Genomic DNA, 24,636 nt, shown 5'->3' with positions numbered 1-24,636 from the left:
TACTTGGATTAATTGCAAAGTGGGGGGCCCACGGAGTAAGGGTCATCTTATGTAACAGACTGCAAGTGAGAATAGAGAATACAACTGGCAGCTTCCAGTGGGTCCCCACAGGCCATTTTTTCTCCACCGTGAAGCCACTGTACATCAGGCAGCCCCCTCTGAGAGCGAGCCTACATCTGGAATAAACTAAGAGTGCTGCAGATCAGACAGAGAGAGCACTGCCAGCGCAACGTGGGGAAGCTCGCCTTCCGCCTGCTCCGAGTGCACACCATCAAACGCTCCATTTCATAAGCACATCATTAATAAAACAAAAAGGAACGTTTTTCCTCTGAGTGTTGAGGAAAATAAATAAATAAATGAGCAAAAGACACTGGAGCCATTCTTTTCCCCGCTTCCCGTTCACTAGCTAATTGAAAGGGATTTTAAAGGGGTTTGACTTATTTTGACTGTGTCATGTTCAAGAAGCTGCAAATCTGTATATACAAAAGCAAAAAAATTGCTTTGAAACCTTTAATAAAAGACAAGCTTGGCAGAAGCAGCATGTAAACAAATGGAAAACAGAAACACCGTAAGCAGTTAAAAAGCCAGACAGTAAAATGGAAAATGTAAAATAGTTTTCTACAAAAAAGCACTTTCTGTCACAGCAGCAGTTCAGAGAAAGCTGATGTAAATATGTAACAATTTTAAAACAAAAAACAGAGATAAGCCCTGATAAGAATATTAATAACCACAAAAAGTCTGTATTCACACACTGACTGACTGACATGGACCTGAATGCAGCCTAGGGGATATCTCCCTCCATCTGCAATTCAAGGTGGATTTTCACTGTCTGTCTGCAGGGACCAGTTACAGACTTCACAGGGTTTCCCATGAGGAGCAGCAGAAGCAAGCAGTGAGAACGTCTTCACCAGCCACGAAGCTGCTCTGGAAAGGCAACACTAAAGAGAAAGTTCCAAGTTCCATGCATTATAAAAATTTACTTCAATAAGCTTCACAGCAGCTGGCAAACAGCATGCTGATCACACAGAGCTGAAAACTAGCACAAAATGCCCTGAACTGAAATGCATGACATTCAGACCTGTAGTGCAACAACCTTCTCTACATGAACAGGAAGAACATTGGGATGGCCACACCATCACATACCACTGCCCAGAATCCTTCACTGATGTGGGACAAATTAAAAGCACTACTCCCAGCTCCCTGCCTCACCTTGGATCACATCATTCCTCCTCCCACTACTCCCCATTCCACAGCAGGCAGGTGGGAGAGACAGATCAGTAGCTGGAGAATTAACCTGCAACATCACATACCAGGTGAGCAGCTCTTATGCATCAGTCTTAAGATACAGTCAAAAGCCATCACTCTTCACATTGCAGATATTAATGTGAATGACTCGGTACCATAAAATCATGCCAAAATGTGATTTTTACAGACTCATAACAAAGCAATTATTTCACCAGTGGATAATGAGTGTATTTTTTTATCTGATCTTAGCCAGGTTATTTTTAATGCTGATCTGAAAGCAGGACTCCCGCTTTCATCTACTACCCTGGGTTTTGTTTTCATTGTTGCACAAGCAAGCTAAACAACTCCAAGATAAATCAAAAGCAGGGGAGGAAAATAATCTTAAATTTCTTTATCAATAAACTATACCAAGACAGGAGTTCTTTGTCGATCCTTGCTGCCTATGAAAGTTTGAAGTTCAGTATGAAACCACTGAAGCCTTTGGCTTCTACCTCTGGATGATGCAAGTCATACAGTGTGTCTCCTACATTACTTAAAAGAAGGGAAAAAATTCCCAAACTCAACAGGAATCACACAGTATTGATGATATAAATTCTGAATGTCCTCAAAGTAGGAGCCAGGAGCACAGACACAACTGTGATTGTGTTCCAAGTGTCAGTTCCTGATCTCACAAGTCCCCTTGTGTGGACAAACAGCCGCCAGACACTTGGCATCTTTCCACTAAAATGTGAGTACTTCCCCATGGAAAGAGAAGTGTCCTAGGGGATGAAGCCTGGGGAACAGTAAAAAGCAAAAACTTACCCTCCCCCAAACACAAACACGTAATTAAAATACACAAAACAGACAGCACAGCAGAGTGGATGAAAATTCCACAACTTCAAGCAAGACTGTTGCCCAGGGATCCATCTCCTGAGACAGACTGCTTGTTGACATAATTTCCTTGGCAAGGGCTTTAAACATTTTATCAGCCAGTGCAAGCACCTGAACCATACCATCACCCCTTACAAAAATCTGCTGGAATCATTTGTCATCCTGAACCATCACCATCTGGATTGCTCAGTTCTGAGCTGTTCCACTCTTGCCATCAGTTGAATCATTATTGTGAGATCAGACAAAGGATTTTCTCCTCTGACCCTGGCAGGGCTTCTGCCTGGAAATTGCCCCTGAGGACCTCAGGCTTTTAGGGGCTACAGGTGTTTGCACTCCAGTAAGTACCTCACCCAGTCTCAGGCTCTTGGTGGGCTTTTGGGAGTGGCTGATTGGATAAACTGAAGTATCTCAGAAAACACCCATTTAGCCTGCAGCACATTAAAGCCCAGCCTTGAGTAGGTCACCACACACTGTTGTCAGCTAAAGAGCAGTGTCTCACGGGGACTGGTACTACATCTGTCCACAGCAGGAATATTTTGGGTTTGCTCAGTGCTTTCAGCACTCTGCCTCAAAATATTAAGTGTATGTAGCTTTCTAATTTCAACAAATGCCTGAAACAGCACCTAAGCAGACAAACATCCTCTATTTTCATGCATGTCCACTTGGTTTCAATTATTCACACTTAATGATTAAAACAAAAAATGGTGTGAACTTGAATTTCAGCTAAAGCTAGTCATTTGCATTTCAGTTGTGGGTTTGCTGTATCTTTAATATGGCAAACAAAATATTAAGAAAAAAGGCCCAAACACCCACTTTCTGTGTAGATCGGAAATGCTTTCATAGGGGTGCTTTCACCTATGGTGTACAATAGCTGAGTATGTCTGAGACCTCCTGCAACAGAACCTTGAACATTCCTGCGATGCCACTGGGGATAGCTCATTTCCCAGAGTGAAGACCTCGTTTCAAGGTGACACAGTAAAACCAACACCTTGTAACTTAGCCATTACCAGACTATCTCTACATCTAAGCACCCTTGGAAAATTCAGTACAAAAACAAGATAAAAGGACAGGTTGCTACTCATAATTAAAGTCTACAGCAGCCACAGCTGCAGCTATCACTTAAATCACAGCAAAGGCAGGCAGAATCTTAAGTCAGTTGAAAAAATTTGGCAGCAAGTGACTTAACCCCAGAAAATTGTGGTGATTGTTGTTTTATGGCAAGGTGGAACATAACTGGCAGCAAACGATATTAACTGTAATTTCACTGCTAGTTACATCAAAGCACTTCCTAAAACCCCAAGCAGAAACAAGGCCAAGTTTTGTCAGTGCTGTACAGCTACAATTAAAAGACAGCCCTTGCCCCTAAGAAAGTTTACAACCCAAAACAGGCAACAAAGAGGAAGACATGCTTATCACAGTGCGCATTAAAACTTCAAGACAGTAGATAGCCCCAGGATCCATGTTAATGAAAGTTGGAAGAAAACACAACAGATAAAAAGACGTTAAGAATTGAATCAGAATCTGTGTAAGGCCTTTATATGACTAAAAGTATCTACATTAGCACCTAAAAACAGTATTATTTATGTCTAAACCATGCATCATAAGAATCCCATAAAAGCCTTGATGAAACAGTAATTACTGCTTAGGTTGCCAAAAAAACTGATGTAAAGCAACTTAGCTTCAGTAGCTTCACAGGACTACCTTGCTCACAACAAGTTTTACATTTTGGTACAGCAAAAGGGTGAGAATTTTTTTCCCATCAAGTTTAACAAAAAGAGTAAAATGCTTAAAGCCATTACATTATCTCAAGCCTCATGTTTTGATTCCTGTAATGTGCTATTAGCATTCCTCTTCTGCTTGGCAAGATAAGGAGTATTTTCCAGTAACCAAAAGTCAAGGTAATGCTGGCATTTACCAACACTAATTGGCAAGTACTGTTCTAGAAAGGCTGTTAGCCTTTCCTAACTGCAAAGTAAAATGCAATTCAAAAGCACTCATCCCCACCCAAGATGAGCCATGTCAGTAAGAAAGCAATAATGGACCTGAAGAATGAAGAGAGCTGCTGATAAAATGTATCATCCAGTATAAAAGCAAGTCCTGGCTGGTTCTCTACATACAGACACCTCTGTGTTCACCTGTGCACCAGCTCACACATCTGGAGGGGGTTGTGGTCCATGCAAGCTGGGCTCAGTTGGGCTGTAAGAGCAAAGCTGGCTAGGCAGGCACACTGCTCTGAGGTCCGAGACCAGAGCAATAAGGTTAACAGCATGGAGCCAAGATCCTGAAGCATTGCTGTAACCAGATCTGCCCAAAAACCTCCACCAGGCAAGGCATTAACATTCCCTTGCCTTCCCTGTTCTCTCCTTTTATTAATAGATGGTACGCTGACTTCACAAAAGTATCACACACAGTTTGCAGAAACACCAGATGCTGTTGTGTTTCCACCCCAGAAAGGCATCCCACCATAACCCCACTCCACCGTGCCACCACCACCACCCAGGACACCCTGAACTCCTCCTGTGCCATGTACCTTTGCCACTGGAGAAATACTGAAATGCATAGCCCCAGCCTGCCTCCCTTAACAATTATAGCATTTTCACTCTGCCTACAGTCCTTTACACAGTTTCCACCAGTCACTGATAAATTTGGATCTGGATTTCAAGACCTTAATAATTTGAATGCTCATAGAGAAAAGAATTCAAGGCCATTCTGGGGTGTCTTGTTTTTGCTTTTAACAGCTGGGTTTTTAAGGGCTTTCAGAGCATCCTGCTGGGGCAGAGAAAGCCAGGGAGGCTAGTCTGTTCTGGTATCACTCATCTTTGTCCAAGCTTCCTCTGGCTTCATCAGTGAAAACCAAACCTGGCCAGAACTGAAAGCCAAAATTCTCATCATGCCTGCCAAACCTGGACGAGTTTAAGTCCCCTTTGACAGCCAGACTCCAGTCCCTCACACTCCCAATCTGGTCTCCGCAAACCTCAGCCCTACTTCTGATCCCTGCCCATGCCAGTTGTATCTGGCCATCTCTGGGCACTCCTTAGGGGCTGAACAACTACAGAAGCAGCCCACAGATATTCCAAAAAGACTAGGACAGAGAAGCTGAGAACAAAACAGAGGGATTCTGTCCTACCAGTCAACAGAGTGAAACCACAGGACTGGTATATTGTCAGCAAAGCTCACCGTTTCCTTTTCTTTATCATTTTTAGTGGACTCCAGCAGTTCCTTCCCATACTCCTCTTCCATCTGTGCCTGTATAATTACCCTGCAAAACTACACACAGTCTCAGGACATTGAATAAAAGAAGTAAACTTTGATACCCATGTTTAAGCTCCCCAATCTTCACAGGATGTGAAAGATCATTCCTCCAGCTCAGAGACTGCCTAATCTTAAATCACCGCCCTTGACTCCCACTGCTGCCAGCCTGCATTCTCTCCAAGGTCAGGTCTGCTTTCCAGATCTTAGACATCTTCCTGTCAGGCAGATACATAGTTGTGCTGCTTTGAATCCCCACATTTTTAAAAGTCACTTAGGTTCATCCTAAAAATATTGCAGCACAACTTAACCACCTGTAAACATTAAATGCTGCCTGCTAATTGACAGGTACAATATTTACTGAGGGTTACATACAAGCAGACAGCCTAGCAGATTTGTTTATACATAGTGATAGCAATGCCAAGTGCAAGGACAGACAGATCAAGATCTGAGAGATGAAAGCAAGCCTGAAGAAGGGGACTGGCACATGCACACAAACCAGTAACACAGGAATCTCCTGGCAGGTTGACTTGACAAACAGTATATATCATGCCTGTTGTTTCATGATCCAGCATTACTGTTAGGAGCAGCATGCAGAGAGAAAACGGGAGAGAAAACGGGAGAGAAAACGGGAGAGAAAACGGGAGAGAAAACGGGAGAGAAAACGGGAGAGAAAACGGGAGAGAAAACGGGAGAACAACCCCATGCCTGTGGGAGAAGCGCCTTGAAAGCAAAAGGCACAGAAATAATATGTAAATGCCTCAAAAGCTCTCCCAGCACAACGTCCTTTAGACACTGGGCATGAGCTGGCCACTGGGATCAGCACAGCAGTGGCTGAAGACATGCAGATCACCCAACCTCTTCTCCCCTATTTTGGTTACAACAACCTCAAACTAACTTTCTACAGAGAGGAAAAGAAGAGGAATTTTCCTGGACTCTGCATTTCAATTTCAGTAAAGCTCCAATGTGACTCTTGGAGTGGGAAAAGAGTAATAGAGAGGACCAGTGAGGTCCTCCCACACCCATGCTGGTCACTGAGTGGCCTCTTAAAGCCTCTCCTCCGATCTGCAGCCAACCTCAAAAGCAAATATAATGCTCCACAAGGGAATAGGGCTGACAGCTCTAGATATTCAATTAGTCAACATGTGGAGGAGATGGTGAGCATGGGGCAGGCAGCAGGGATGGAGCTGCTTTCCCCATGCAGAGGGGTGGCCTGCTAATGCACCCTGTCCCTGCTTAGGAGGAGATAACTCCTCCTACAGGAGGTTTGGCTCAAGCTTTGAAACCTGGAAGGAGGCTGCAACTTTTAACAGGAATGACATCTTGGATGCTGTTTTCAAAAGGTTCCTGACTAAACTGATCTCACATGCCTGAGTACCAGGTCATGCTTTGAAAATGAAGCTGGAAGTGAGATCTAAGGCTCCCAAGTGTATTTATTCCTTGCCTTTTTTCTTTTTTTTTTTTGACAGGAAACAAATAATTTAGAAAATTTTATTCACTGTCCCTATCCAATACTAAATTAAGCAACTCGTTACTCTGATAGCAGCTATCCCACAGATGCTGTAAGTGATGGGCCTCTGTAAGGCCCCCTGGTCTTTAAAAAGCAAAGGATGAGTTAGGCGTGCTATTCAGGCTCCAGCTATTCACATTTCTCCTCATTCAAATGTCAGGAAAACGTAATTAGTGCTGACACAGAGGGAGGTCATATTTCTAAGCAAACTACTGGGGGGGGGGGGGGAAGAGAAATTTAAAAAAAAATAGAGAAGCAATTTTAATAAATGACACACCACCACAACTGAACAGATTACAGCTCTTGAATTTTTCCAGTGCCTCAGCTATGTTTCCATGTTTTACAAAGTCATGCTATACGTGCTTTGCATTAAAAATGTATTTATTGCTCGCATTGATACATATATGTGCTGAATTTAAGAATTTACTCCTCAGAACAAAATTATTCAAAACATCAAGGTAGTACTAGCATGAGATGGCTCTGGATCAAGAGTTTCTTTTTTTTGTATATATATTTTTGGCTTTTCACTTCAAAAAAAGTCTGATGAACTTCATTTATAACACGTGTTTAATTAGACATCTTCAGAACAGATTCAAGAAGCTTTTATATGGACCAGAACTTTGAAAATACCAAATGATTCATTTATTTATTTTTAATCTCTTAATTCTTTTTTCAGAATGACTACAATCATGAGGCTTGCAAGACACAAACACCCTATCCTTTCTGTTGCACATAAAATCCAACATGTCTGATGTGAAGAGCAAGTTTTTGCAATTATGCTTCTTTAAAAACCAGAGGGTTTTTTAAATTGCTTTTAGCTCCTACAAAGTACTTTAAATTAAATTACTGTAACTTTACAACCACGATCACCACTACCCTGGAGTAGTGCCGAGGAGCACTAATTCAGAGGGCACATTTAATCCCCTGCTTTTCTCAACAGAATTTAGTGATGAGATGTCCACTCACAGTGCTTTGTTACCAGCTTTGAAGTCTTAAAACCAAAACCAGCTGCTGCAGCCAGCCCCAAGCCCAGCAAAACAGTCTTCATCTGTTTATATTATCAGTGCCTCTGGAAAGATTGGCAGACAGTGCTTCTGGTGATAGATGCATATGGAAACCTGATCAAGGCTTGGGTTATTTTCCTCCATCCAGCAATGCTGCAATTCTAGACAGACAACAAACCCCAAGATCTCCATTAGCACGAAGAGGGAAGCAATGAAAGCCCCAATCCCACTGTTGTCCCAAACATTAACAAATTGCCCATCTCATCAACTCTGAGCAAAATACACAATTACTTCCATGTGGTTCCCAGACACTGGCCAAACAAGTTCTGCACCACAAATAGATGCAGCATGGTTCTGGTGCATCAAAAAGGGAAGCTTCAATCCTAATATTAACATGAACTGTAAGGTGACATCATTTCCAGGCAGAGCTAAACATAAAGCTCCAAAGGAGAAAATTACCATCTTCTACTGACACCTCCTGCTCCAGTGTTGTAGGGTCATCAGATGTCTCAACAAAAAATCCTGAGGCCAAGCCTGAAAGGTCAAGAGATAGCAGAACCTACTGTCCATCAGAGATGGAGTATGACAGAGATTTCCAACAACTATTATTTAACTCTGCAATCCTCCTGCCCCTGTGTTTTAGACCCCATCCCACAGCCGGGTGCCCTGACAACTTGTCACCTACAGGCTCAGCCCAAGCTCAGAGCATTGAAACCAGAGAACTGCTTGAGAAATCAACCTAGTTTGCTTGCACAACTGCTGCTTTCTTCTCTAGAAGAACCAAAGCAAACATACCTGGGCAGCCTGGTCCCCAATGTCTGGCATGCCAGCATCTGACAGCTGGCCCCGGTAAGGTGCCCCGGTGCCCTGGTGCTGCTCTTCCCCATTGCTCTCTGCTTCAGAGGTCTCCGGCTGAGCAACCTCCACCTCCATCGGGGTGCAGTGCCCATTCCCCTGCTCTGAGCCCAGCTTCTCCTTGCTGTCCTTGCTGCCTGGTGTCCTGGTGATGACCCCAAACTTCCTGGTCCTTTTCCCATTTTGAGCAGCCCTGTCTCCGGGCTCAGGGATGGGCTTGGCTTTGGGCTCGCAGCTGTTGCTGTTGTTGCCGTTGGAGGGAGGCAGCGGGGCTTTGCGCTTGATGCGGCGCAACATGATCAGGTAGACAAAGCCGCCATTCCAGCACTGTTCAGCCAGGTAACTGCAAGGAAAAGGATAAGTGAGGATCACCAACCACTCGCCCTGCAGTGCCCACATCCCACCCCAGCATTCCAATTCACTGCACCCCATGATGTTCATGCACTGTCTCAGCCAGCTGATTATTACCTGGTGTATGGACATGTCAGGATAACTCGAGGCATTGGCAAATGTTCTCTTTCCTCAGTATCAGAAGAAAATACCAGGAATAATTAACAGCCCTACCAGCCACCCAGGCCGATCCCACCATAGCATAACAGCAGGTAAATGCCACCAGTTTGCACACCCTGACCTCCATATTTGCAGCACAGCAACATGTAAAGGCAGAGTAAGGAAAGCAGAGCAGAAAATGTTTGCAGCAGAGTATTAAAATAAAGAAATATTTTCTAAAACAATTTGATAATCAGGCAGGATTTATTTTTGCAGAGGCACATAGGGCATCTGCATCTGAAATGAAACCCCTCAGTGAAACTAATCTTCTGCTTCAGCATATGCACATGCTTTGAAGGCCACTGGGAAAACAGAAAATTAGCCACTAGGGTAAGCAGGCACAGCACCAATGGCCCAAGCACAGCAAAGCACAGCACTACAAGGAATCCCAGCTGCTTTACAGGGACATGAAAATCAGGTGGGCTTCCTTCACAGCAAGCATATTCCAATCAAAACAGGGGCCAAGTCATCTCAGCTGTGCAAGGAGCAGCCCCCAGTTTCTCCTACCAGAGCAAAGCATCACCTCCCCTCCCAAAATCTCTGGACATGCCTTGGAGGAATTAACATTTCTGCTTCAAACAAGCCCTCTGTGACCTTACAGAAACTGCACCCACTGATGCAAAAGGGGAATCTAACTTCATGGTTCTTTCAGGAAAGGATATACCTCAACCCAAATTCTTGAAATATTTGGGTTCTGAGCCAAGGGTGTAACCAACTGAGAGTACAAACAAGCTGGAATTTGTATGTAGCAGGTTTCTATGTGCCCTTTCACGCTAATTTAGGCCCCAAAACTATATTGCATTTCTCCCTAGTGAAGGCAGTGTGAATTTCCAAGAGCATCAAATAAGCCTCTGCTGCAGCTGCAACAAAATGAACTCTTCACTAATACAGGGCAGTTGCTACAGCTTTTAGAGATGAGAAACTAGGTGTGGAGTTGAACCACAGATCATAAGAGAAAATAGCACAGCACTTGTACTTGAGAAAGGAGGAACCACTCAGGAGTCTGCCACCAATTTTTTTTCCCTCCCTGCTGCTTGTAGGCGAATTTTCCATTTCCCTTTCTTAAGAGTTGTTTGGCTGTAAAATAAATCCCTCCAACTTAATCCCGCACAGAGGTGATTTAACAGCAAAACAGGAAAAGCAGCTATGATAACCCCTGAAGCAAAGGAGTGAGGAAAGCACTCTCAACTACTCAAAGCAAGCCAGACCAGCCTGGCAATGGCTGGAACTAACATGATGGGTGTGTGCTTCTGTCAAGGGACAAGAGCTGGTATTTTCACTCCACTTCTCCACAAAGCTTCGATGTCCCCCACAGACAACATTGGCATTCAAACCACTTTTATTTAATTAGGAAGACTGATATTCAAATGAATACTACAACTAAATAACCTTAAAAGCAGCCCTGGAGCCACAGACAGGAAGGACAAGTATGCTTGCTGTGCCAAAATTCCCAATGAATATAAATTGCACTCTAACTCCCTGGACAGTCCTTTCAGTTTTCACCAGGCAATCCTTTACTTCCTCCCCTTCCCCAGACATAAAAATATTTAAATAAAGCCCTAAGCCCATCTTTTTCCAAATGGCTGAAAGCAGACAGCCAACAAGCCCTGCCAGTTGGGAAGCCTCTGCAGCAAAGGTCAACTGTCTGGGTGGCCACAAGGTGACACTTGGCTCTGGGAGACACATGAAGTTGGCAGGACCTGACGGGTTAGCATAGAAAAAAAAAAGATTCTGAGCTAACATGGAAGTATTTTTGATTATCAAGTTAAAAGAATTCTTTTCATCAAGTGAAAAGGGGCAGTTCTGTTCCAGAAACAATATCGGCTGCCTGTTTTTCACATTTATCTTTCAACTCAAAATTTCAAGGCAGCCAGTAAAGTTGATTAAAATTCATGACTTCTGCTTGCAGCAATATCACTGCACTCTGATCCATCACACATAAGCCTAATAGCACTGCTTCTCCTGGCACATGGACACAGGAAAGCAGCTCCTCTTCCCATAGTTGTGTAGCTTACGTGGGTGCTGTCCACCCTGTCTTTACACAGTGTCGACTCTGCCTGACTTGTTTCTGTGCAGGTAGATGGGGCTTTTTGAAACACCAATCTCTGAACTAATTACTGATGTATGCTTTAGTGCCAGCAACCAACTACATGCATATCAACTAAAAGTAATTTATTATTTCACCTCCACTTGTGGCCCATTTATTCTGCTTATAAAGTGTAAAGCTGTAAGAAAAAGGGGAGGTTTTTTCTCTATCCACTCTTCATACACAATCATCCCTCCAGACTGGAGCAGGGTTACAGCAAGTGGTTATAGATGCAGCTGCAGTGAAGTCAGCAGAGCTGTGATTTACTCCATATGTTGAGATGGCCTGCATGTTCCAGGCATGCAGCCTGCTTATGTCTTCTTGAGGACTTCTCAGGAGTTCAACTCAGTAAGTTTCCGCCAAAAAAAAAAAAAATATTCTCTGGGTCAGTGAGCAGTTACCTTTGCATGGCAGCAAGTCACTGCATACACTGGATCATGTCAGGTATTTCCAGACAGCCTAAGTCCTGCTGGGACCAGTGAGGCAGTAAGTGGCACCATTATCTAAAGGGTTTGTTTCAAACCAAAGACTGGAAAAACCAGCACTGGTAGAACACAACTCATACCACAAGATAGGAGACAGGTTGAAAATACATACTAAGAATTTGTGGTCATTTTATTGTATTGCCCTTCCAAGATAGTGATGATAACCAAGGAGCCTGAGCCACCTGCAATTTCTGCTAAGTACATGCTACTTAGCCAGCTTCCTTCTCCTTTCTGCTTAAGTGAAAAAAAAAAAAAAAAAAACACCAAAAAAAAAAAAAAAAAAAAACCACCAGGGAAGCACAGAAAGCTCTCAAACACCATACAAAGAACAGGTAAGGTTGTATTAAATGAGTGAGAACTTTCAGATTTTCAATTCAGGCTCATCCCTTGCAAGAAGGGAGTAGTGGGATAGACTCAATAAGATATCAGAAAACTGCAACAAGATAGACAGAACCTCAAATCCCCCTTCTCAAGGGGTTTAATGTGTGCAATACAGAAAAGTGTTTTGTTTTTTTTTGTTTTTTTTTTGGTCCCTGTAGAACACTCACAGAGATTTTATCAATCAATACACCAACACTGTCTCAGGCCAGGGAAGATCAGAGCTGATGAGCATATGCAGCAGCTCTCAGCACAGATGTGGGGAATCAGCTGCAACCTCCCAGTTGTCACTCAATTTGATCACAAACATCAACTTGGATGAAGAAGGTGTGTGGACAAAATGCATCCCTAATTCAGCTTTTATTTATCTAAATTTATTGAAAAATGAGACTCTCTGTTTCTCAATTTGGTTTGCAAGGGATGGAATAGGTTTCGGTGAAAGCCTTCGATCTCACACATCAGCTAAGAAACCTCAAGCAGATACTCCAGCTGCCAGGGAATCACACAGATCCTATTATCACCGATTTTAAGAATGCAAGAGATTTTACTAGCTGATCATACATCTGTTAGTATCAGTTACCAAACCAAAACATTTTTATCAGCAGAACACCCACACATACTTTCTGTATTTTCCAGTCTTTGCATGGTAGTGTCAAATCTCCCTGGCACAGCTCAGAGTCCCCTCAGACACTGTAGCAGCATTTCCACAAATAGTATCTAAGAAAAAAAAAAATCATTGAAACACTGGCCTGGAAAGATTTCCCACTGGCATGCTCAGAAGGAAAGACCACCCAGCTGCTCCTGCTGCTTTGATCTCACCCTGGCACCAGTGCTGGTAAAACCCCAACTCATATAAAAGGTAATCCTTAAGCAGTGGGGAAGACTTGTTCTTCTCTGCAGTAGAGAAACCATGAAAACATTAATAATCCCTAAAACCACAGGAAAATTGTTTTACACTTGAAACAGAGCTGGAAAGTTACCTCTCACAAAGTTCAACCACAGGCTGGAAAATGCAACCTGTAGCTGGTATCAAGGGACATTTAATACCCTTTTTGTATCAGAGCTATAAAGACAGAGACACACGTTCACTTCCTTGGGAGACTATTCTGAGTTATTCAGCCAAATCCCATTTCGCCCCTACACAGATGAACTGACTGCTGTGATCATAAAAACTGATAAACTCACTGAGTTTATTCCAACTTCCTTGGCACACACGTGAAGTGTCAGACTTGGAAATAGTGTCTTAGACTAAGACAGTAATTTTGTCTTTTTTTATACATATATATATATATTTGAGTGTGTGCATGTATATATATAAAGGTTTACTGATTTGACAAGCTCTCTCTCACATCCCATCTCACTTGAACAAATACAGACAGCCACAATGAGCCATGGAAAAAATCAAAGCAGATCCAGCAGCTGTAAGAAAGCATCTGGATCCACTTTAGGGTCAGAAATATTGAAGTATGTTTATTTTACACTAAAAATACTATTTAGCATTTCTCCAGAAATCTTCATCCTGACAGATCAGAAAGTGCTTTGGAAATGATACACACAGAGCATCACTGACATCTCGTCAGCCAGCCATTGTGCTGCTCACCAAGCAGAAACCTCAGTCCAGACGACCACTTGCAGAGCCCCCGCCCAGAGCTCCTGGGACCTATAATGTCCTTTGCAGGACAGACAGACTACTAATATTTATGCTCTTCTCTGAAGGACTTGGCATGGTAAAATGTCTTGAAACTCAATCTTCTTCAGGCTGGAAAGATGAAGGGCAGTGCAGATCCTCGCAGAACAGAAACCTCCAGCCCCAAGGGGGATTTTAAAAGCTAAACTTAACATTTCTCCATGACACCTGCAAATGAGCTAACTTGCTTTTCAGGTAAGGCAAACTAATGACTAACAGATAGTGACTGATGGATCCTGATGAAACCCTCACCTCACTGCCATCACTGTGCAAGAACATCCATCCCACTAAGGACTGATTCTGGCAAGCGCCAAAGGGAATTTCCCATGGATTGCCATGTCTTCAGCCAGGAGTCAAGCCCGCCTTAAGGTCTTCAGGCAAAAGGGAACATTGACCTACAAAGACTTGGGCAAACCTTGCTGCATCCAAGCTTGCAAGAGGTTCCACTTCCTAGATCTGCAAGGACACCCATTAACTAGCCCTCTCATTCACCTCCTTGGAGGATTAAGCTCTCCAGCTATAATTCATCTTAGCAGAAAGCAGTGGTGTTGGTAAACCTGACTGTTCAACATAGTCTTGGGCACAGAGCTGAAGCACACCAGGAATGAGCATCAGCCCAGTATCTCATCACCAACAAGCCCTTTCCTGCCCCAGGCTGTGCAGGCAATGGCACACACAAGGGACATAATGTTCTCTGCCTCCCTTAATAAACATGAGGAAAGGCAGAAAGGGCAAACAAGTCAGTCAAGGAGCTCAGCTACTACTCACACCCAGGGAGAGCATTCAAACAGGGAATGCACAAAGTGCTTCCATCTCCATTTTCAGGATGAGCAACCCTCAGTTTGTGGCCAATGTTAAGCAGAAACACCCCTAAGTCTCACAGAGGCCGTGGCTCTCTATGGCACTGCGTTAGTTCAGGATAGTCAAATTGGCAGCTTCCTGAAAAACAGAACTCTGAATCCAGTGTTTTTGTCTATGGCAGGTTTTCCACAATTAAATTTATAGCAAAGAATGCAACTAGACTTAGCAAAATTTTAAAGAAAAAACAACTCTGGAAGTTACATTTCAAGGTATATTTGGTAAGGCTGGCAGGAGGCCTTGGGGAAGACCTCCTTGAACACTGAAATCGTGAATTCTCAGGAGTGGTGGAAAGGAAGTGGAGGGAGGATTGCTGCTGTACTTTCATGGACTTCATGCCTGCCTGCCTACAGCTTTTTCTGGAAGATGGAATTGTGACACAGGACCAAGACAAAGCCTGGTGAGACACCTCACTCCACCTGGTATCAATGCAATGATATGGCATTGAAATTTGGAAGACTGAATTCCTTTCCTCTTCCTGTGCTCTGCATCCCTGACAGCACCCCAAGCAAGTCTTTCCTTAGAAAGATAGGGTCAACATGGCATCCCACAGAGTTGTTGTAAGGTCTGAGGTGGTGAAGCCAGTGGATTTAAATATTGCAGTTTCACAATCATATATATATATATCTGGGATCAACCTACACCAAACAGCACCATGGCTTTCCTCCCACCCATATCCTGCCTGCTCAGGTGCTGATGCAGTCATGTGGGCAACAGTACAAATGAGCCCAAGGAGGGAACGGATCCACCTTGCAAATAACTCAGCCACAGCAAACTTCATCCTTGATATCAGAATTTTGAACAGCCAACATCCTCATCTGGTCCCAGCAGAGCAGAGGCAGGGACAGAAGAATGGCAGTGGCAGGGGACCACACTTCCACTTCCACCAACAGCCCTCACCTAAACAGGGCTGAGAGAGGTGTGCAGCCACAGCCCAGGACAAGGGAGTTGCACACTGTGCAGATAGGAGCAGTGTCTGGCTTTGGCTGCATGGCATTCACACCTTCCATTTCTGACACCCAAAGGATAACCACCCTCTCCACACACAAGGAAGCCCAGCTTCTCCATACCACAGCTATGGAGAGAAGACAGGCTGAATGATTTCAGTTATGCTAGCACAGCACAAAACTCACACACTTCTGCCCTGAATGTTGCCAAGATGCTTCAAAAGCATTCAGGGCTTTAGGAGAGCAACCAGCAGAGCAGGGACTCCCAAATTACATACACCGCATGTGGACAAAAGGATGTGAATAGCCACACTGATCCCTCACCCCTCCCACAACAAACAGCTGAACAGGATGATCTGAGCTTTATAAGTTCTCCACACCTGAGGGTCCCCCAAAGCTCTGATGGACATCCTAAACCTAGCAGATTTTGTAACTGCAGGCATCATAAAATCCTTTGGGATTTCCTGATGTATGGCTGTGCTAGAGGGCAGAGCAGTGACACTGCATTCAGACAGCAGACATTTTGGGCTGGAGCTTTACAGAGGTCCTGATCTTACTGAACATACAACTCCCATGTCTGCATTCACAAGTCATAATAGAAACACATGGTGCTTTTTGGGTTTGGGTCCTAGAGACAGACTAATTGGGTGTTAAGGAGCCAAATCTTCTTTGTTCCTTGGTTAGTGGGAGAGTGTACAAACAGAAGTGGGCTAATCTATAAACCATCCTGGCTCCAACTCACTAGTTCATAGCTCTGCTGCAAACAGACATTGAGCTGGATATGCAGCCATGTTCACAAATATAACCTCCAGTTACGATGCAGTAAACAATTCAAAGTGGCTAGTCATCAGTTTAAAAATTACAGAAACTTTGGCTGTAACAGGCCAAAATCATACCAAGTTTCACATAGGCATTATCACTTGTGTTTACTGAGTGGCCCATACTATTTTACTGCAGTTCAGACACAGTCCCTCCCACCACAATTACATCCTTCAGAATATAAGATGCTGGAAGCGCCAAATATTGTCCTGTGCAACTGCTCCCCGTTTCCAAAGACCCCCTGGTGCAACTGGTCTTTCACTGAATACTTAAGAGGCAGGTTGAGTTTTACACCTCTTCTATACTTTTACCAATGAAGGCATCAATTTCCCTTCCTCTGGAAGCCCAGAGGTAGATGTGCTCTTTCCTGCATGACACATTGCTCCTACCAAGATTTAAGACTCACTCCATACGCAAAAGCCCAAACAAGTTCTCATTTGCAAAAAAACATGGAGCAGAATCATAGAATGCTCTGATCTGTAAGTTCCCAACTTTCTGAGTTGGAAAGGATCCAACATGAATCCTTGAGTACAACTCCTGGTCCTGCACAGGACACAAACCCAAGAATCACACCATGTGCCTGAGAGCAGCATCCAAAATAAACCACCCAGCTGGAGAGCACACATGCCTCACATGAAAGAAGAAGGAAGAGAGTGAAAAGCCACACATGCATGACCCATGTACAAAGTACCTCCAGTCTGTGATGCTGCTGCCACTTCACCCTGAATTCTCAAATCTTGTCACTGTGTTTACACCTTGCCACCCTATTTCCAGGGCTTCCTGCCTTTCCTCCATGCTATTTTAGGATCTCCCCTCTAAAACAACCTCTTTCTAAGCATCCAGCTCACATCCTTCCCTCTTCCTCCCTGCAAATCTTTTATCTAATTCTGCCCCCGGTTTCAAATCACACCAGGAAGCAGTGACAGCCAGGAATAGATTTAACCGGAGAGAAATGGTTTGTACCCAAAATTAAATGAGAAGTTCAGCACAGACAATATTCTTCACCATAATCCAGGATTTTTGCACAGACAGAGCTGCCAGGGAGGATGCCACAAAAATTTCCATGTGTGACTTCGACAGCTCCCTGATGCCAAGCTTACTGGTGGGAGGGCTGCAAGACCATGGGGTCTCAATCTGCCCCCAGCCAGCGCTGCTACAGCAGCACAGGGAAGTGCTAGTGGTAGGTACAGGCTGCTTCTGTGAGGTGAGATCACCCCTTTAAAATAAAACTGCCTATTTTTCCCCATGCAGAAATTACCACAAATTCCTAAAATATAAGAGAACAAACACATCTCACTGAAATACCTTTTATTCCAGCAGCAATGTTTCACAATGGTATTTTAAATGGGGGGAGAAATAAAAAAAAAATGAAACCAAACAAAATAACAATCTCTGCAACATTGTTTTGGCAAATCACATTATTTAGGTTTAAACATTAGTTGTAATTCCCAACGTACCTCTTTCCACTGAGAAGTGAAGGTTTGGATGTCTGCAAGCAATGAAAATGAGAGCCAGAAAATTTAATCAAGTCTATTTTACAGCAGGAAACAGTATGCTGGGTTAGAAGAGACTTATTTCCAATGCTATTGCAGGCTCACTTGAGCTCCTGAGAGGAGCCCTATTAACAGAGAGAGGCCAGGCTTCAAATAACCCTGCAACTGCTAGGGGGCAGATAGGGAAGGAACAAATTCACAGCTCTCAGATTTATTTGAGGGGGCCAATTCTAGCAGCAAGAGCTACTCGCCTTCAGAAGATCACTTGGCTTTGAGCATTTTCCCAGATTCCTCCTAATGCTGAAAACGGTAGCTACTTAAATCAACTGCTTCCTCCATTCTGGGGGGAACAATATCTGTTATTCAGCCTCCCCAGAGCTTGCAATTTGACCACAAAGCCAGAAACATGTATTTGAGATGAGAAATTCAGCTCTTCACTAACAGCAAAATGGGAAATCAAACCCTCATTCAGAGCAGGGGAAAAGTTGGAAAGCATGATCTGACAACACTGCAAGAAACCTTAACTCATACAAATGTATCCCTACACACATTACTTTTTGTGCATGCATAGGACAGCTAGGCCCAAGGAAGAGGGGAAAAGGAATGAATTTTCCACAAGTGGTGAGACTCTCAACACACCCGATGATGCCATCACTCACCACCACAACGTTTACAGGTTGCCCAGACTTAGTGCTCCCTACCAGCCCATCAGTGTCTCCTTTCATTTGCACCCACTCTTGCAAAGAATAATTTTGCCTTTTGAAGGCCATTGCCCGCAGGGCCAGGAGGTTTATTTAGCTATTTAACATCACTGCTTTGCTCTCTGTGGTGGGGACAGGCTGCACACACAGTAAATCCTGGGGATGAACTGCTCTGGGCTCTGACTATGGGCTTGCTGAACCGTGCTTCCCCTGCGTGCTGCGACAGGTTTCCAACCATAATAACCCTGCACAAAGCACCATCTCTTGCTCAACAGTTTCCGTCAGTCACACCAAACCCCTTCTCTCTCTGACTGCCTAAACACATCTTTGATATTCCTGCCGTTTAGCCAGAATAAAGGATTTGCCCTCTCTAAAACAAGCAAACCATGCTGACATTCATTCAGTTTTACAATTCCCTGTGAGTACAAACATTTCCCAGAGAGCTGCCCGCTGAAAAGCAAGCGCACTGCTTTGAATTCAGGCACTTTACCAACAGATGCTTAGGATTCCCAGCCAGAAGCAGATCACCAGCAAAAGAGCAGCATCTACTAAGTTGGTGAGGTTGTCACTGACCCAGGTGTCACACCTGCTTAGGTGACAACCGCCCCCAGGATTACACCTCCACCAACACTGCACATCCCCAAAATCAAATGCTCAAGTAAATTCAGGGACTACAGCAGGTCTCTGCAACAAACAGCCTGCAAGGCAGGAATTGAACTATGCCAGATATACAGGTGCCTATCTGCCTGTAGGGAGTTTGCTTCTTTCCATGAATCCCCACATAAAGCAGCTTCTAATTACATCCTCACTTTCTGTTTTTACCACAGTGAGCTTGAATGAAGCCAAAGGAGAGAAGAATTAAGGAACACATATGGCAGTAGCCATAAACATTTCCCAACTTTGACTTGATTTTGCAACACAAACAAGACAGACATGCCCTCCTCAGAGGGTCCATGGATTAGAGCTTCCATATGACTTCAACTTCCCAGCAAATACTTTGCACACATTGGAGTTTCTGGATTTAATACACATTTTGCAGGCTGTTGTAACCACGCTTCCAGCTACAAAACACACCAGCGTCCTTCTGGCAGGCCACAATGGGGACTAAAAGCATAGAAGCTGCCTTGTGACAGTCCTCACCAACACCCCTGGAAGTGAAGAATATTTCAACAGTCAGGAGGGTGGAAAGGACTCTGCTTTCTGCAGCTATTCACATAACTGGCTTTTCCCAGCATCAAATCAATCTTCCCCAGCTGTTTCTGCAGACAACTCATCAGGCTTTGCCCCAAGTTGTAGCTTCATTAGATGCTGCCAAATACAACACAGGTGCAATTCAACTTGGAACATGACAGCAGAGTTAAATGCCTTTTTTTTTTGCTAATTAAAACAAATGGCGAAAGCAAGCTCTCACACTTCATCCCATGTCAGGACACCACCCCACAGCTTTTGGGCTCAACTTTTTTCTGCCTTGCACCTCTATCAAACTGTGACAACAGGGAGAGTTGTTCTTTCATTTGTGCTCCTCATGGGCTCAGGAGGAGCTGCCTGCAGCCCTGACCTGGGCTCTGAGCAGGGGCTGATCCAAAAGGTGCCTGCACGTGCACCAGCCCAGTGACCAAGGACCAAATCTATGACCAGAGAAGCAGGTAACGGTGGGCATCGCTGTGCACCACCCCAGCTGAGCGTAGTCCCTGGCACAAGCACTGGGACACCCTCCTGCCTAAGCACAAGGAGACAATCCCATGGGAGAGTCATCATCCAGAGCCCATTGGGGTTGCTGCCCAACAGCCCCTGGCTTGTTGGAAATGCTTGGTGCTGTGGTACCAGAGGCATTACAGAGGGAAATACTCCTGGGAGCGCAGTCAAGAGCTGTGCCAGATGGTGAAAAAGTGCAGCACCAGCCCTGTTCATCTTGCACAGTGCAGTAGGGAAGATGGCCAGGGGCATCCCTTCCCCTCAAGCAGCCAGACCCTGGGGCTATGAAGGGTCTGTTTTGCTGTTGTGGCATTGCCAGTCCATGGAAAAGCCAGATTCAAGGGAATTAAGCATACAGCACTCAGCACTGTGGCTGTACTTCCCAATGCATCACACCATCAACTTGATCAACCAAAGTAACACAAAACAGGAATGACTGTCCTCCTTTTTTTCTTCCCCCCCCCCTTTTTTTTATTTCCCTCTCCTTTTTTCAGATTTCACAATCCACCCAGAAATCTGCAGTTCTGGCATGAGACAGACCAGCACCACGTCACAAGAAATCCCCTGTAAGCCTTTTGATGACTTTCATCTATTATTCACTTACCGCAAATCCTTGCCATTACAAACTGCACTAAGGGAATCCAAACTTTCAAAGCCACAAATCTCCTAATAACTATGGCCGCTTTATACATGCCTTAGGATTAGCCATGTCATCTGGTTAGAAACTCAAAGCTGCTCTTCATTACTGGATCCAACCTGCCTGCAAACAGGGAAGAAACCAGTAGTACTGCCCCTGACTCCAATAATGCAGAGGCAGTCATTACATGACATCCTCCTCCTGGGTACATCCAGCCCAGTGGCACAAATTTATGCTGTACTACTGTGCCAAAGACCCAGAAACCTCCCTCGAGCACACTGACACCAACCCTGGCAGCCAGCGCAGGAGTAAACTTGACTGCAAGCACACTCAGGCTTCACACTGGCTCCTAGTATGCAAACCAAAGGCAGTTTCACAACTATCTGCTCTGTAAATTAAGAATGCCTTTAGTTGCTTTGAAAAATAAGAGCTTATTTAGTCAATACATCGGCTTCTTCAAAGAGCCTTAAAACTAATTAGCCATACTGAGTTACTATGAAAATACAGAGCTCACACTCAATACTCTTGATGATAACAGAGCTGGTGCTTTGGTACCGAAGCTATAGAATTAGCACATACTTCATCAGATGCATTTTCCTATAGGCTCCAAATTATATTTCAAACTGAATATTTTCCTTTCCTGCGGTGGATATGGGAATTCACTTAATTCGTTCGTAAGTTCAAAGCAGTAATGATTTTTAGCCCATGTGCAGATCAAGAGTTTGAATATTCAACAGTGACAGCGTGAGGGGATGGAAGACAGACACAGAAGAGAAGACGCAGAAAACGAAAACAAAAATGTAGTAAAAAAAATAAAGACAGTAAGAAAAATAGTTGCTGTACTACAGATGAGCTGTACAGCTGTTCCAGTTCAACTTTCACAGGACAGAGAAGTGGGGATTGCTTAATTTAATGCAAAGGGCAAACTAGCCAGAGGCAAACCCTCCCTTCATAGATGCAGATAGGCTGTCAAAACAAAGTTTACAAACCCCCACAAGATACACAAAGGGCAGAGAAGCAGACTGCAAGGGTCAAAAATTTTAATTTCAAGAGTTCCTGCACATCCCTGCTTCTTAAAGAGCAGGTTTACTTGGCAGATAAGCTTTTGCTTCTTTAAAAAACAAAATCAAAAAGTAAATAAAGTCAAAGGCAACAGCATCATAGGAAAATAAATCTCCCTTTTTTCTGACTTCCATTTATCTGCTTTATATGCAGGTTTACTTACAGCAGAGACCAGCCAGGATGCATCCGAGAGCTCACAGCACCACCGGCACTCCCTACAGCCCCAATCCCCCTTCCTCTCCTGCTCCTCCTCTGCACGCTGCCCCACCCAAAGTATCCAGCTCTTCACCGGCTCTTCCAGCTCACATCCCCTCCCCACTGGAATCAACACTGCTTGCTCCAAAGGTGTGACAAATCGTAAGTCTGAATTTCAGGGCAGAACCTGGCAGCAACTAAGGGGAATGGAAAAAAAAAAAAAAAAAGGCAAGTTCTGACAGGGGGTAAGGGGAACTAAAAATTACCATTACAAATCATCACAACGACTTTGCTATTAGTTTATAACATGTCATATAGCTGATTTCCTTCCTCTCCTCTTTCTACACTTTCACTGACTGTACTGATTGGATTTGTCAGCATGTTCTCACATAAGACTGAATTCAATTAAACGAAATACAACCAACAAGCCAGCAGGTATTCAGTGTTCGCTTAAAAAAATATCAAGTAGCAACACGTGCAAACAGCCAGTGTCACCTGAAAGGAGGATGCTCTGTAATGTATTTAGTAACTGCTACCTGCACAGAAAAAGCCAGAAACAGACTTTAACCAGCAATTCTCTGCAAGTGTCAGGACAGCAGCAGGGCACGACAACTACTGAATCTTATTTCACAGATCGGATCAGTGTTTAATCTGAGCAGCAGCCACATAAATCCAGAGGGGCTCTATTAAAAACAAGTGCAATGATTCATTCCACAGAGAAAAGCATAAATTCAAACTCTGGGCATCTGTATATTTCCTAAGAAAGCCTTTTGTTTAGGACAAGAATTTCTTTGTTAGACAAGCAGGGGGCTGGATCACATCCTTGTAGCAGGACATTTCTGCTCCTTTAGCAGCACAGAAGGGCATTAAGACAGCCCACATGCAAAGCTGAGACTGTACATGTCTATGCCAAGAAATTCCACCATGGGCACATCAGCACAGTGCTATTTTCAATCCTTCCCAGCCACTGCAACCCTACAGCAACCCTAAGGCTGCCCTCTGTCCTCATCCACTCCCAGCTCTAGCAGTAACCCTGACAAGTCCTCAACCTCTCCCCCAGAAGTTAGTGGGCTTTTTGCCACCTGCCCTGGAAGACCAGGATTTCCTTCCTGGAGCATAGTAATGGCTCAGAGCCACTGCTGCTCCTTCACAGCCCTTTGATAAGCTTTGCCAAGAAGAGCATAGTGTCTTTCTTTAGAGACACATCCCTGGTCATTGGGAGGTACAAGACTCTCCTTCCCACCAGTCAGGGCAGGAGCCCTCAGCCCTGACACCCAGCACAGCAACAACTGTGCCAGGGACTTCCAGCTTCCACTTTCTTCTCACTTAATACCAACCTCTTGCAGCAAGGTTTTGGGTCCCTGCCCTTCCTACCAGCCAAAATTAAAGCAATTCAGCATAGTACCAGCTTATTTGAAGACAGAAATATCCAACACTACCACCACTTCCCCAAGGCCTTTGTGTTCAATGATAAAGTCCATTTGTGTGTCCCATTTGTTGGTGTTTACTCAGATGAGAAGCATCAAAACACATGGTCTCCATTGGCTGTGCTTGTGGAAGTCGAACACATCAGATAATCTCAATTGCCACTAAGCACAAGAATAGACACTTCAGCAACCACACACACCCCAGAAAAAAAAAGACCCACATCCATTCTAATCGCCATTGTGCCCCATTTCCATAACAATGATGGCAACACCCACATTATGCATTAAGAATGAGGTATTAAAAACAAAAATAAAGCACCAAAACTAAAGGATGGGCACCTGTTGGTTATCTCCTTTTTCTTTGGTACTATCTTGATGCCAAGACAGTATTAATAGCTTCATCTGTTACATGCAAAATCTTAAAATTAGGCTGCTTCAGCCTTTACTCTGAAATATTGTGGCAGTTGCTCTCCCATGAACAATTTTTCCTTGTCTGGGATATGTGCTCTCGCACTGATAAAATATAGAAACTCACACCCTTATTAAAAATTCTGCAGCATGCTGGGCAATTGATTTGTTTACCAGCAGTTCAGGTGTGCCAGCTCAAAGTCTGGGGTCTGGATGATTAACACAATACATGTTATATGTAAAATACAGGATGTAAAACTTGGCATTAAATGCAGAACAATGATACAGATATTAATAGAAGTTATAGGATATTTTAAAATCTAAGAAAATGGTTATCCTAACCATTACATTTATCAAAGTTATTATAAAACTCCAAAAGTTTTACAAAATCTAATGTCTTCTACTGGATTTTCCATTTTTCTTGTACATACATAAAACACACATACTCCACGCAGATAAACAGAAAGCTCTTTACT

At 43.9% G+C, this 24,636-nt stretch overlaps 1 protein-coding gene across 1 annotated transcript in view; it reads right to left on the bottom strand.

The window, feature by feature from the left end:
* The window catches only part of PDZD2 (PDZ domain containing 2), a 133,640-nt gene that overhangs the window by 55,560 nt on the left and 53,444 nt on the right, over positions 1 to 24,636 (bottom strand). Inside the window, exon 2 of the mRNA XM_062513414.1 lies at positions 8,674 to 9,076. Coding sequence (XP_062369398.1) covers positions 8,674 to 9,076 — 403 coding nt within the window. The remainder of the gene's footprint in view (positions 1 to 8,673; positions 9,077 to 24,636) is intronic.

Source organism: Cinclus cinclus, chromosome Z (assembly GCF_963662255.1).
Source record: "Cinclus cinclus chromosome Z, bCinCin1.1, whole genome shotgun sequence".
NCBI classification, from domain to species: Eukaryota; Metazoa; Chordata; class Aves; order Passeriformes; family Cinclidae; genus Cinclus; species Cinclus cinclus.
The sequence above is the reverse complement of the archived record's forward strand: the minus strand, read 5'-3'. Positions and strand labels throughout refer to the sequence as shown.